Below are 15,493 nucleotides of genomic sequence, written 5' to 3'. Positions count from 1 at the left end.
CGTTTATACGTTCAAGAGTACGATATTTTTCTCGTGAAAGTTCAAGAAAAGATCAGAACGACGAAAATATTTTTTTCGCGTGAATATCTTCTCTTTCTTTTCTTTTTTTAAAGGAGAAAAAAAAAAAAGAAAAAGAAAGATCGATCTTTTCGAATAATAAACAAAATCGATTTCGACAAAACGCGCACTGTGAAAATGCGCGGGAATTTGGAATTTTTTCCAACAAGTGCCATCTCGTCCGATTGCTGGTGATCTCTTTTTTTTGTTCCTTTTTGATTTTTTTTTTTTTTTTTTTTCTTTTTTTTACGAGAAAAAATTTTGTTAAAAAGAAAAGAAAATTAAGAAAGATAGAAAATAGTAAATGGGATATATTTTGTTATAATGACAAGATCGTGTGGGTGAGATATATTGTGTGTGCGTTCATGTGGGGGAAGAATTAATTAGATTGTGGGTATTTGAGGTTAATTATGTTTCTTGAATCATTCATAAGAACGTCTTGACATCATCGTTATTGTCAACGTCGTCGTCGTTGTCGTCGTCGTTGTCGTCGTCGTCGTCGTCGTCGTCTTCATCATCATTGTCGTTGTTATTCGCGCGTTGTGTTGCATCGATTCAAGTTCTACGAATTACACGTCGTACGTATATAAACGAAGATGGATAGAAACGAAAGTGGTGTTGGTATTGGAAGTGGTACCAATGGGAATTGTCACGTTGGAAATTCAGGATCACCATTGAATTCTTCCTCCTCGAGTCATCCGGCGGCCCTTCATACATCTTCGTCAGGATTGGACAGTCAGGTAGTCCATTAATCGAGATAGATCGATTGTAATATTTTATATTTTTCATTCAACAAAATAGATAGATAGACAGACAGATAGAGATAGATAGATGCATCCTCTTCCTTTTCGTATAATGTAATTGTAACATTACAATTGTAGAATATGATCTTAATATTGGATAAGAAAGACTTTTAACTAATTTAAAAGGGACGTTGAGGAGAAAATAAAGAAGATCGTCGTGAGACCGATCTTTCTATTGTTTACGACTTTAAAGTGGGGTTAGAGTAGGGAAGAAACAAAGAAAAGTTACGAGAGTCCCTTCGTTAGTCTTTCCAAATACATTTATTTTTTATATGGATAATTTTAAACAAGAATTAATTACTTGTACTATGAATCGAAATACTACATCGTTTTATTTTTGTAATAATGATAAAGTTGCATGATATCGATAATAAAATTCTAACAACAGTTTTAATGTCGAATTATTAACGGAGGGATCGTTTTAAAATGAAATATATCGAAGATATAATGTTATTTATTTGTTTCCTTGTTTTTTCCTTTTTCTTTTTTTCTTTTTTTTTTTTCTAATTTAACAAATGTAAAAAAGAACTAAAATACGATATCCCGTTCGATTGGCAATATTAATCGATAAATAATCGAATTAAATATCGTTACTTTCGTGGACTAACGTAAATCATTGCGCATTCCTCGCATATCGTAAATACTCGCGTAGGAGAAAACCTTCGTGTTTGTAATTTAGAAAGAGACTTATTCTATGTACTTTATACCTATATACGCCTATGGTACTACCTCCGCTATTTCAATGCGTGAAACTTTTTAAGGAATTTTCTTAACCATTAGCATACCGATGTGTACCGCGATTGGAAGGGAAAAAAGAGAAAAAAGAAAAAGAAAAAGGAAAAGAACAAAAAAAAATATCCAACTAGGACAACGATCCGTTCTGAATACTTGTCAACGTTCTATAGGATTCCAGGAAAAGTATTATATATATATATATATATATGTATATATATATATACTCTTAGAGTATATAAGACCCATCTTGTGTCTGACAGACGATACGCTTTGAATTTTTCTTCGAAGAAAGTATCTTATTATATATGACGACTCTCTCCTTTCAACGCTTCGTAAATCACACCACCGTAGTGTATAGTTTCTTTTTTTTTTGCGATATTTTAAAAGAAATATAATTCCCACGAATTTAACGCGTTATTCCTGCTTAACTGTCTGTGACGCGGAGATTTTAATATTTTGCAACGTTTAGTACTTTTAGTCATTTTTATCAACCACCATCATAAAAACCCTCATGTTTTTATCGTATTAATGGTTATTTACAAGATAAGGTGGAAATTTTTAATACCGATAATAATAATAATAATAATAATAATAATAATAATAATCAAATACGACAAATTTTCTTTGATTTTTTTTTTCTTTTTTTTTTTTTTTTTTTTATTAGAGCGGAGATAGAGGATGGGAGATACATCAGGTCACCGTTACCAGAGTACCAGGATATGGTTTTGGTATCGCGGTATCTGGTGGTCGTGATAATCCACATTTTACCAATGGTGACCCAGCTATTGCAATCTCCGACGTTTTGAAGGCCGGACCTGCGGAAGGAAAGTTGCAGTGAGTAATGTTTCTTAAAGAGAGAGAGAGAGAGAGGGGGGGGGGGGGGAGAGAGAGGAAAAATCAAACGAAAGATTCAGTCTATAGCCGGAGGGCATCGACTCTCCGCCATGATCTTTCATCTTGAACGCAAAAAAAAAAAAAAAGAAAGAAAAAAAAAGAAAGAAAGAAAAGCAAAGGAAAAAAAAAGAAAAAGAAAGCGTTTCTCAAGGGTCTCGGTTTAATGTCTTCTTTCTCTTAATCGTTCTATGAAGCATTCAATTGGACGCCATTTTTTTTTCTTTTCTTTTTTTTTTCTCCTAATAACCCACCAAATAATTTTCACTTATTATCGTTGTAAAATGTAACGATATGGGCATTGATGTTTAATCGATTATATGTATATATCTATATATAGCTCTCTAGTTCTAATTAGATTATAACGATCGTAAACGTAAAATAGAAAGTAGAGTACGGCACGAGACGTTTTACATTAGAAATTGTTACGACAGTATGTTATCTCGTTTTATGGCGAATCGAGTTTCCATAAGTAGTAAGAACAAGATGGTTGACGTTACGAATGATAAGTACAAATCGATTGTGTGTTTTTAGGGTAAACGATCGCATCATTTCCGCAAACGGAGTATCGTTAGAAGGTGCCGATTATGGAGCAGCTGTCCGAGTTCTTCGGGACTCTGGATCGACCGTTTTATTGGTCGTTAAACGGAGAGCTTCGTCGAACTCATCAACTTGCCAAGGCAATTCTGCTCCGCAAACTCATCGACTTACGCTCACGCGAAATAATAAAAAAGATGGTAAGAGAAAGAGAAAGAGAAAGAGAGAGAGAGAGAGAGAGGATATAACGAGCTTGTTAAATTGTGTACCTTTTATAATCGTCAAAGTAAAAAAGGATTTGTTTGAAAAGAAACGTTTTTAAACTTTGTCCATTTTAAACTTTGTAGATTTTGGAATTGTATTGGGTTGTCGATTGTACGTAAAAGAAGTTACGCGAGAAAATATTGGAGTTAAACCTGGCGATATATTAACGCGAATAAGCGGTATTGCCGCTGATAATATGAGTCTAAAGGAAGCAAGAAAGTTAATGGATCAATGTAAGGATCGTTTGTCCATCGTTATTACCAGAGATTCTTCGTGTTGTCATGTCCAACAACAAGTTAAAACTGATAGCGGCGAGTATTTGTCCGGTGCGAGTTACAGCAGTCAAAATTTGTACGTTCCACCACCAACAAGACAACCATTGGAAGATAAAAGTAATCTGGTTCCAAGGGGACGTTCAAGAGGTCCTTTAATGGACGTTTCTTTGAGTCAATTGGATTTACCAGCTACACCAACAGTAGATCCACCTAGACCACCACCACCAAGACCTGAAGGTATACAATTAAATGTTTAAAAATGTTAACTATATAAAATTATCGATCGTATAAATATCTTTTTTTCTTTTTTTTTTTTTTTTTATAGATTATTACAGTTCCCGGAGGCAGATGTACGATGAGGACTCTATTACACAACGAACGAAACAGCCAATGTAAGTTTTTTATTACGTATATAGAGATCGTGTTAATATTTGTTAATATTTAATTAAACAAATGATAAAATAAACTGAAATGAAAATGATATTTGAAATTAGGCCGGATCCACGATTCATTACCTTCCAAAAGGAAGGTTCGGTAGGGGTACGATTGTGCGGAGGAAATGAAACTGGCGTTTTTGTAACAGCGGTTCAAGCTGGAAGTCCGGCCTCTCTTCAAGGTCTTCAACCGGGTGATAAAATTTTAAAGGTAAGCACAAAAGGAATGTCGATAGAGTTTTATAAGAATTTAATATATTTCACGTTGATATTTTGTTGCAATGATTATAAATAGGTAAATGACATGGACATGAAAGGTGTAACCAGAGAGGAAGCGGTATTGTTTCTTCTTAGTCTTCAAGAACAAATCGATCTGATCGTACAGCATCGACGTCAGGAATACGATCAAATAGTTGCATCCGGTAGAGGTGATTCGTTTCACATCAAGTACGTCCTGTCATTTATTTAATAATTTAAACGTGTTTAACCCTAGTTCTGCACACTTGAAAATAATTTCAATTGGGATACGCGCTACAAGAAGATGCGCAGGATGCGCACCCTAGGGACTTTGAACAGTTCTCATTTATAAAGAATGAATAATTTTCATTCTAAAAATAAATACTATATATTCTTTATTCGAAGCCTCGGTAATAATAACATCAGTTGGTTTTTTCAATTCTGTCGTATAAAAAAAAAATTCTCATGCAACATGCAATGCACAAAAATTTTTTTAATTGATCTCAAAATTGATCTAGTTTTCTACATCTCATAGGCATAACTAGGGTTAAATGAGAGAAAGATGGAGGGAAAGGAGAGAAAGGAAAAAGAGAGAGAGAACATAGTATATAACGAAAAAATATTAATATTTTATCAGGACACATTTTCATTATGAACAACCTGAAAAGGGAGAAATGAGTTTTCGCAGTGGTGACGTCTTTCACGTGGTAGACACTCTTCATAATGGAGTCGTAGGTTCTTGGCAGGTATTTCGAATTGGAAGAAACAATCAAGAAGTACAGAAAGGTATTATTCCAAACAAAGCGCGCGCCGAGGAACTTGCTACTGCACAATTCAATGCCACGAAGAAGGAATTAAGCGCTAGCGAGAGCAGAGGTAGTTTCTTTAGGAGAAGAAGAAGTAGTCATAGACGTTCAAAATCTCTGGGAAGGGTGAGAATATTCATTAACTTACAATTATTATTTTTTTTTCTTTTTTCTTTTTTTTTCTCTCTATAATATTTTATATTATCTAATATTTTTTTTTCTTTTTTTTTTTTTTTTTTTTTTTTTTTTTTTTTCTCTAAATTATTTAGGATCATTGGGACGATGTGGTATTCTCCGACAGTGTCAGTAAATTTCCAGCTTACGAACGAGTCATTCTACGACATCCTGGTTTTGTTAGACCAGTCGTACTTTTTGGCCCTGTCGCTGATCTTGGTAGGGAAAAATTACTTAAGGATTTTCCCGACAAATTTACTTCCCCACGTGAGTAAATCGAAGTGAGTCGTGAAATTTTCATAATACATGTCGTACATCATAATGACCTAAGAGATGCTTACGTTTTTAGAAATGGAAAGTCAAATGGAAGACAGCGGTAATAAAAATACTAAATCATCGGGTATAATCCGTTTGAGTGCCATCAGAGAAGTAATGGATAGAGGAAAACATGCTCTTCTAGATATTACTCCGAATGCTGTAGATCGATTAAATTATGCCCAGTTTTATCCTATTGTGATATTTTTAAAAGCTGAAACAAAACAAGTTATTAAAGAAATGAGAGCAGGTATTCCCAAGTAAGTTTATTAAGTAACTAAGTATATATATGTATATATATATATTTGTATTAATTATGTCGTTCCTCTTTTAATATCCACAGATCAGCGCACAAAAGTAGCAAAAAACTTTTAGAACAATGTCAGAAATTGGATAAAATTTGGGGACATATATTTAGCGCTGTTATCACACTTACAACTCCTGAAGCTTGGTATCGAAAACTTAGAGAACTGATAGATCGTCAGCAGCAGGGATCTTTATGGATGAGCCAAACAAAGGTAATATTTAATGTTCACAATTTTTTTTTTCTTCATCAAACAATTGATATTAATTATTATTTATATCTTTGTTCTGTAACAAAATGTTCATATTTGTTATTGTCAGATATATCATGAGAAAAAAATGATGTTTAAATATATTAACATCATTTTTATAATATAATCAACTATCAAAATCAAACTAATAATAAATAATAAATAAATAAATAAATAAATAAATACATATATATATATATATATATATATATATATATATTTATAATTAAAAAATTAAAATTGACATTGACAAATTTTATGAAATGGGCATATTTATGAAATTGATTAAAAAATTTATTATATTGAAGATATACTTGATCAAGAAGATCTGTGTTTAAATAATAAGTCTATTGATTGTAGCCAATATGTAGCCGATATATGGTGTCAGATCTATACCTTCCACCTTACCATTCATATTCTCCGCAATCTCCTCTCATGTCACATCCTGAAGATAAAGTATATTATGATCAAAATAAGAATAATACCTTTCTATCGCCTTATTGTTATTCCTCTTTTATGGAAAATCATGCATCACTTATGTCCTTACCCAATGCTTCAGACGTCATCCGTGAGCAATTTTTCGGCTACATATAAAGCCCAAACATACCCTTCAGATAACATAAATAACTTTTAACACAAATTTCTTCGTTAAGTCTTTGTTGAAATATGTTAAAGCCTTTGTTTATAATCATTTATATAAATTATTGGATACAGTGTCTTCATGTGCCATGAACACTATATAACATCAGAATTAAACTTTAACAAGCATGTACTTATAAAAATTGAGAATATTGAATTAATGATACATTACTCACAATCACAAAATAACCATATAATATGAATTTAACAAAAAACTATTAATGTAACATGAAATGCCCAAATTTTTCTCATTAACTAATATATATTAATATAAAACTTGATCTATGTATATGTTTATAAATCTTAATCATTGCATAATCTCTATCTTCATTATTATATTACAGATTAATACATATATATTAATAGCCTGTATATTTGTAGATATGTTTGTATTTTTTTTTCTGACTATGAACATAGAAAGTAATATATAAATATTACTTTATAAATCCAAACAAAAAAATATTATATATAATTTATATATAATTTTAATTCAAACAAAATTTTTTTTTAGTATATTATTATTATTATTATTATTATTATTATTGTTATATATTTCTTTTATATTAAATATTAAATTATATTACACAAAAATTTATTTTACAAGTTTATAAAATATTTATAATATATGTTATCATATAATACTAACAATGCACTATCTAAAAAACAAAATATATATACTCATTGACTAAATACATTTTATGTTTATATACCTGCCATAATTCTATTAAATTTTGCTAGTATAAATACACTGAATGCGTCATGTAATGTTTATGTAATGTTCATGTAATGTTTTGTCCTTTGTGTCCTATGATCGTAGCCGGAAGAAGCCCTCTCGGATGATTTCCTATTCCCGATGACTTCTCGCCTCTCCTACGCTTCCTCTCCGGAGAGTGATCTGGAATTAAGCCCTGCACCAGCGCTTCCTGGGACATTGGGTCCACCTATACGCTTGAAAAGTAGTTCAGATCCAAGTATTGCTACTCAAGATGATACAACCGCACCTCCTCCATATTCTACAAATTATCAAGTAAGTGCAAAGTTTCTTATATTTCTTATATTTGTAAAAAATGTGGATGTGTGCAATTATAAAGATTTTTTTTTTTTTTTTTTTTTTTTTTTTAAGCAATCTTTTGAACAACATAAAAGAAGATCACAAGGAGGTGCTGGAGATAGCAAATATGGTTTCTCTTTATCGGGACAAACGAGTAATCAATCTGGTTCTCCTGAATATCTCGGTACTTCATTCGAACCTAGATCTCCACATCATAGTCCTCCGGATCTACCACCACGGATCGATCGAAATATTAAACCAACAAATCAAACAACACGGGGAACGGTACGTTCTACGCAAGAAAGGCTCATTAATAAAACTGATTCTGTTTTGGACGTTGGAAATTATATAAATGCATCGCCTCATAAAGTAAATGCTACGTCATCTCTTGAAAGGACACAAACAAAAACGGTAAGTTACTTCGATATTGATATTAATGTGCTTTTGAAATTCATGTTACCTTTGTATATATTTATAGGGAAGTTACGATAGTATGTCTTCATATGATTCATATAATAATAATACTAATGGAAATTCAAGTTATGCTGGTGTTAATCTGAATACATCGACCAATCGTTTAGGCCCGAATGTACCTGATGACTTAAAAAGTAGTGGCATGTCAGCTAGAGCCCATGACCCATACAGATTTACAAGATCTACAGCTCAACCTGTAGCTACACAAGAACCTCAAGCTACTAGAACAGATTATGCCAAATATAGGTAAGAGAATAAAAAAATTTCTTTGTGAAATAATGCGAAAATTTCTGCAGTAGAAAAGTTTTTTTTGAATTCATCCTGTATATATATATATGAGTGTGTGTGTGTGTGTGTGTGTGTACACATATATACGAACATTTTTTTTCTGTAGGATGGTGGCAAGAACACCTCATCCATTAAGAAGAGCTTGTAGAATATATATATCTAGTAGAGATACTTTAGTTTAAATTCAAATATCCTTGATCACTTAGTTCCTGTTTTTTCTGCGCCTGAGTAAGCTAGAAATTTTGCTTTGTATATTATAGCAGGACCACAGACTATAAACCAATATCAATTCCACAAAATAAGCCAGGAGGATCATACAAACCCATACCACCGCCAAAGCCCAAGAATTACAGGCCACCCCAAACAACTTTAGTAGGAGATGAAAATAGTGGAAATAATAGTAATAATGGGAACAATGGAAATAATGGAAACAATGCTTATCAGCACACGAAAAGTTATTCTATTGCCACTTCACACGTGCATAATGGAGTAAGAGACAGTATTGCAATATTATGATATTATTAAATGAAAAAAAAAAAAAAATAATAATAATAAAAACTTATAGTTTTCTACTTCCTTTTAGGTAGAAAATAATAGCAACGTTAGACGCAACAACAGTCAGTATTATTATAATATTCCACCTCCCACTCGTCATAATGAAAATAACCAAGTAAATTCGCATCATAATCACAGCCACATAACTCCGCCAATACATAGTCATAGCCTGAGTCATACTCATCCACACTCTAGTCCTCCTGTGACTTCTCATTCTCATTCAAATAGTGCTGGTCAAATAAATCTCAGTTCCACGCATAATCGAAACAACATTAATCATAATGGTTTCAATCATAATAACAGTCATGGAAGTGGAAGCCAAACTTATGCTTCTGGTAATTCTACTCACAATAGAGAACCTAATGGTTTAGATTTAGCTGGAAGCAGGGAGCAAAGAGGTAGTGCCTTTGAACTTTATCGGAAACCGGTACATCATTATAATATTAGGTAAATTACAGTGTGTATGTATGTATATATATATATATATATATATATATATATATATATATATATATATATGTATTTATATATTTAATATCTACTGTAATTCATTAAAATTCTAATTTGTTTTGTTTCGATAAAATAGATAAGTATAAATTGTGTACCGCTATAAATAATAGTAATTACAAGAATCACACAATGATATAAATATAGAAAACCGTCTGCCTTAAAACTACCTCTGTATAAAGATTGGCGAAAAAATAGTTAGCAATGTATTTTATATATACTTATTTTACATAATATGTAATAAACTATAGATTAAAAAAGTATGGTGCGATAGTGTCTGCTTTGATAGATCATTAAAAGTCTATCTATATAAAATTTGTATTTTATTTTAATGTAACAGGAATAATGGAATATTTCAAATGATAATGTCATTACATTGATTGTTATTGCATTTAAATGGTAAACTAATTATATATATATATATATATATGAAAAACTATGACATGTGATATAATTAAAATAACATCGAGAGACAGATAATCATTATACTCTGTGTACACATATAAGTTTTAATATGTTTATTTATTTTGAATCTAAAATTCAAGATGGAAAATCATATATATTCTTCCAAAGAGAAATCAATTTTTTTTTCTTTTCTTTTCTTTCTTTTTTTTTTTTTTATGATAAAATATACAAACTAACATAACTAAATAATTATCTCTTATATAGATCATCATTTTTATAATGTACTGAATGATCGCATAAATATTGTTGTATTGAAAAATTATAGATAAATAAAACCATTAAAATTTATGTGAAGTTAGAGGGAAATAAAAAATAAATAAATAAACCAAAAATTAAAATTATTCTCCGACAAGTATTAAAATGATTTATTCTGTTTAGGTGTTTATAAATTGATAAAAAAACAATTGCATTACATAGTGTCGATGGACGCAATAACTAGCCACTAATATCAATTGATAATTGGTGACGTTGTATTGTTTCTTTTATATTTGAATGAGAATTGATTAAATTAGAAGTAACGAATCTGATATATTTCCTAACTGTGTTCCAAATCTATTTAGCTCTCTTATAGAAATGTTCTATTTAAATCAACAATAACTATTTCTCCTTTCGCAAATAAATTCTATTTTAATATTTGTCATTTATTATATTGAGTCTTACAATCAAGCTGATATATATATATATATATATATATATATATATATATATATATATATATATATATATATATATATTTATATCCATTGTACACATGTTAATTAATTAAAAGGACATTTCTTCCATTTAATCGCGTTACTGTTCATTTCACATAAATACATATCTATTATTTGAAACAAAAAAACAGGTGAAGAGATAGAGAAAGAGAGAGTCAAAAATAATAATTAAATCTCTAAATTATTAGATATATTCGTCGTCAATGTGAAATAGTACAGAGTGCTTTTAAAATTTCTTATTTCAAATAATTTACAAAAAAAAAAAAAAAATAAAAAAAAAAAAATAAAATAGAATAAAATAAAATAAAATAAAATAAAAAAATAAAATAAAAAAAAAAAAAAAAAAAAATAAAAATTCTACACACTAATTTTTCGCTCGTTTCTTTACATTAATTATTTAAAAATAAAATTTTCACTTCTTATTGAATTTTGTTAATATCATACAATTTTTAAATATTTTCTACTGATTAAATGAATAGCAAATGAAGTAATAGAATATGAATTATATAACGCATATTCTGTTAAAATTAATTCAAACAGTTGCATAAGTAAATGTGCGTCTCGTATATAAAATACAGATAATAACCTACGTAGACATCTTGCGTAATGTTATCTGAATATGCAGTTATGCATATTGGACCAAATATAAGCATGATTTCTGCATTTTAATTACATAATAAAAATATTTTACTTTGATGTTCATATGTATATATATCGTGAAAACGTTGTCATTTTTTTTTCTTTTTTTTTTCTCTTTTTCTTTTTTTTTTTTTTTTTTTAAGTACAATAACATTACTGCATAAATCATTCTATTTCTTACTTGTGCAAATATTAATGATATTTAAAATAGCATAGAGTAGAAAGAGATTCATTTTTACATACAGAAAATTTAATGTATTATTATGATAATATAAAATCATTTGACGTTTTTACTTGCAAATTTATAACAGCACAGATTTCCGTTTGTACATACACATTGAAGGGAATACTTGGGCAGTTTTAGATGTCGAGTACACGTTTACATAGATCATGTTGTATATAATATAACATTGTAAAATTACCATATTTTTGGTCCAAAATATCATTAATTTCAATAAACATTTTGATGTTATACTTTCATAAAGTATTCTGTCATCATCCTGTTATAATTTAATTAATATTTGAAGTGTGTAATATGTAATATATTACATCATGCAATTAAAAGATTTTCTTTGTACAGACATGACCTACAAAGTACCTGAACGAAAAAATCCATAGCTAAATGCGGAAGTCGTCCTTTTGTCAAAATTTAATCATGCAAATTATATAAATTCTGAGTTAAAGTACTTATAGCATTGTAAATAAATAACTGTACAGTATAGAAAATTTGTTAGCGTTGCAATAAATTTTACAGATATTTAAATGACATGTTGCAACTGCAACAATATGTATCAAATAATATAATGTTCATTTAATAAATACAGTTATTACTCTTACAATTCTTATTCTTATTACAGTTCACTGGCAATAAAATTTTGGACATGCGTATTTTGAATAGCAAGTGCGTTTGGTTAAGAATTATCTAAAAAAAACACTTATAAAAATACCATTTCTAGATAACGTAATGCAGAGCTTCCTCGTTAATATAATGATGAAGCTCGGAAAACAGTCATTAAAGTTTGGCCACAATTGTTAACAATTATTCATAGTGGCGTAATATGGAATATGTAAAGTTAATATGTTCGCTTAGGCAAAGAGAGAGAGAGAGAGAGAGGGGGGGGGGGGGGAGAGGGAGAAAGAGAGAGAGAGAGAGAGAGAGAGAGAGAGAGAAAAAAGAGAGAGGAGAGAAGAGAAAGAAAAAGAGAAAAAGAGTACGCGAATCGAACATATTAAATAATGCTAGCAATCGATATTTCCATTTGTGGAATAGTTAATCAGTCTTGCCCTATTCCCTCCTTGTAACTTTTTCAGAACGTGGACTTTATTACGGGAGGTTCGTTAATTATGTATAAGTTTATAGTATTATTCAGTGAAACTGTTTTAACAGATTTCTCTATGCACTTTCTTCATCTTCATACACCAAAGCTTCAGAACTACGTGGCAGTAAAAGAGCTACATGTCCATATCTATAAAACATAATAAAAGAAATATAAGAAATTAACAACAAAATACAATGCGTATAATTTTAACGATAGTTTTTACTTGTTTGTATTTACTTGCTGCTTTTATATTTTTCTTGTATTGCTTGTTGCTGAATATTAGATGCATTATGAAATGTTTTATTCAGGTGAGAAACACAATCTTTAAGCTCATGTAAGCTATAACCTGTTGATAATTCCAATTCATGTGGCCATGTTTCTTCTTGCAATGTATGCCGTGCAAGTGCGACTGCAGATGCAGCTAAATGACTTGGTAAATATTGCAGATATGGATCAGCTTCGAGTAAAGATAATTCACACAAGTACTGAAAATTCATACAGATTTAAATTACTTTATGATTATATAGCGATTTAATTATTAAATATAAAAATCATTACTTACCATTGCTAAAAATTTGATCTTTTCTGACAGATTATTACTAATGCAATAATCTTTAAGAAATGCCAAAGGTGTCGGTACAGTAAGATCAAAAGACAATACCCTTAAAATCAAATGTTCCATTCGCAATACCTGTTTCTTGGTATATGTATCATCCGTAATATATACAAACTCACCAACATCTGGTGGATAAATTTCTTCGTATTTTCTGTAACACAAAGAAAGACACTCATTTCTCTTATTTTTACAATACATTTAAACATTTCGCCACTCTAATTAAACTTACGCAGCTATAAACATAGCAGCAGTACCAACGAGCTGCAACTTTGCCCGAACGACACTCATATATGATAAGAATCTATCTATATAAGAAACAGCCAAATACAATGTTTCTGTTTGTAATCGATATTCTTCTGCTACTTCAACAAGCCAGTCTACTAATATCAACCTCATTAAATATGTTATATCTGGCTGCTTTTTCATGTAACCAGGTTTTGGTCTATGTTGTCTCTATATAAAAGTACATAACTATATCAAAATTTTTCAGTCTATACTGAATTATTTTGATATATACATATATATATATATGTATCATAATATATATTTTCTAATATTTTAAATAATACTGTACGTACCTCTGCAACACGTAAATAACTATATATATCTGCCCTATATTCTTCTACGTCAAAGAAATTAATTCTAAGTTCTCTGGATGATTCCTTATTTGTTCTATTATCTTTATTCGAAGAATTCGGGAACAAAAGAGATTTATCCAATGACATTGGGCTACCTTGCGGCAAAGCATCATCTTGCTTGCTTTTTATTATTTCTTGAAGATTGTTGCAAAATATTGGCAGATCGTTGATAGATAACGAATTTATGTCTAACCTCGGCTTTTTTTGTTCCGATTGAACAGTCACTTCTTGTTTTGTTACTATTTCTCTCTCCTCTTTCGAATCCCTAAGTACAACTGAAGTTTCTTCTTCCAATTTATCTTCATAAACTTTAAAGGCAGGTTCATCCTTTTTGTCCTCATAAATTTTGAATGGTTCAAATGGCACTGTCACAATAGATTTTGCTTTTGGATGCTTTTCATCTTTGCAGATATCCTACAAATGATCAAGTGACAAACATAAAACTTAAATGTCGAATAAAATGTATTTAATAAAACTGTATAAAAAAATTACTCAATTAGAAATGAAGAACATTTAATTATATTATAAATTATGCAATAAGATTAGCGAGAAATTGCATAATTTTATTGATTAGATCGATTGAAATGTTTCAGTTATAATGCCGGGAATAGGGATGAAAAAGAAAATGACAAAAAAATTGGCACAAATAAAATACATACTGTTTTAACAATTCGATGGCAATTATTATGCAAAACACCCAAAACCGCGCGTTTTGTTTGTTGCAGGACTTGATTTTGAGCGGGCACAACGATATTTTCTTTACCACGAAAGATATCGGCAATGCGGTTTTCTTGATCCTCGTGCACTCGAATCGTAGCCATTATTTATTAGACAATTTTCCGACAAAAATAAAATAAATCTAATTTACTTTTGTCGTTCTTGATAATCTTCTGGCTTCAGACACGACGTGTGCCCGCTTATACTTAATATCCGAATATTATTTACAATCGTACATGCATTGCAGCAAACGGATTTCCAAGCAAACCAACAAACTTCAGTTGCCGTTTGATTTTCAAACAAACGTAACACCAACAGCTGGCGATACGTTACCACAAGCGTTACTCAAATACACCAATCAGGAAGATGTCAAAATTTAAGCAATTCCATTGACCAATCGCGTATTACATTTCAAAAGTTATATATCTAAAGTTACTACGAATTGAGGTTGGAATCACTGACGTAAAAGTGGGTTTTCAACGTTCTGTTAATCATATCATTTCATTTTTTATATTTGAAAAAGTTCAAATACGTAAGCCGTAGTAGGATATTATTATTTAAAGATATTATATTATTTATTAAAGATATTATAGAGTATTTGTCAAGCTAAATGTATATTTCTAATGTTTACATGTAAATAGACTGTGTATTAAAAAATCCAAAAGGCATGCTCTTATCAAATTTACAAGAAAAAATTAAATAGGACTGTACAATTTCGCAAGTCTTTTCTTTTCCTTTAAGGATATTGAATTTTTTGCATTTCATTTATTTTCGACCGTTAACAATAAAA

At 30.1% G+C, this 15,493-nt stretch overlaps 2 protein-coding genes across 8 annotated transcripts in view; one reads left to right on the top strand and one right to left on the bottom strand.

Annotated features, from left to right (window-relative positions):
• Positions 1–12,466, top strand: part of LOC124956855 (tight junction protein ZO-2) — an 18,603-nt gene extending 6,137 nt beyond the window's left edge. The window contains exons 2-18 of one of the 6 annotated variants that reach the window (XM_047513178.1): positions 2,260–2,429; positions 3,021–3,223; positions 3,371–3,799; positions 3,888–3,954; positions 4,057–4,207; positions 4,292–4,443; positions 4,871–5,165; positions 5,309–5,480; positions 5,563–5,788; positions 5,872–6,046; positions 7,539–7,748; positions 7,845–8,183; positions 8,251–8,263; positions 8,354–8,492; positions 8,795–9,023; positions 9,118–9,536; positions 11,994–12,465. In XM_047513178.1, the coding sequence (XP_047369134.1) occupies positions 2,260–2,429; positions 3,021–3,223; positions 3,371–3,799; positions 3,888–3,954; positions 4,057–4,207; positions 4,292–4,443; positions 4,871–5,165; positions 5,309–5,480; positions 5,563–5,788; positions 5,872–6,046; positions 7,539–7,748; positions 7,845–8,183; positions 8,251–8,263; positions 8,354–8,492; positions 8,795–9,023; positions 9,118–9,536; positions 11,994–12,015 (3,411 nt within the window). In that variant the 3' untranslated portion in view covers positions 12,016–12,465. Of the gene's footprint in view, positions 798–2,259; positions 2,430–3,020; positions 3,224–3,370; positions 3,800–3,887; positions 3,955–4,056; positions 4,208–4,291; positions 4,444–4,870; positions 5,166–5,308; positions 5,481–5,562; positions 5,789–5,871; positions 6,047–7,538; positions 7,749–7,844; positions 8,184–8,250; positions 8,493–8,794; positions 9,024–9,099; positions 9,537–9,675; positions 10,753–11,993 lie in introns of those variants that run through there. The other 5 variants (XM_047513177.1, XM_047513175.1, XM_047513174.1 and 2 more) reach the window with 5 other exon arrangements.
• LOC124956857 (cyclin-A2) lies at positions 11,476–15,022 on the bottom strand. 2 transcript variants are annotated; one of them, XM_047513184.1, is made up of 6 exons: positions 14,646–15,022; positions 13,927–14,400; positions 13,578–13,801; positions 13,295–13,499; positions 12,956–13,217; positions 11,476–12,879 (listed from the first exon to the last, which is right to left on the bottom strand). In XM_047513184.1, exons 1-5 carry the CDS (start codon positions 14,805–14,807, stop codon positions 12,966–12,968), a joined length of 1,317 nt encoding a protein of 438 aa, XP_047369140.1. In that variant the 5' UTR covers positions 14,808–15,022; the 3' UTR covers positions 11,476–12,879; positions 12,956–12,965. The 2 variants fall into 2 exon arrangements, with proteins under 2 accessions (XP_047369140.1, XP_047369139.1); XM_047513183.1 differs by having other exon boundaries at positions 12,970–13,217; positions 14,646–15,021.
• Positions 15,023–15,493: the final 471 nt, after the last annotated feature.

The sequence above is a fragment of the Vespa velutina genome, chromosome 24 (assembly GCF_912470025.1).
Source record: "Vespa velutina chromosome 24, iVesVel2.1, whole genome shotgun sequence".
Classification (NCBI taxonomy): domain Eukaryota; kingdom Metazoa; phylum Arthropoda; class Insecta; order Hymenoptera; family Vespidae; genus Vespa; species Vespa velutina.
Note: the sequence above shows the minus strand (reverse complement) of the source record. Positions and strands in the feature narration are given on the sequence as shown.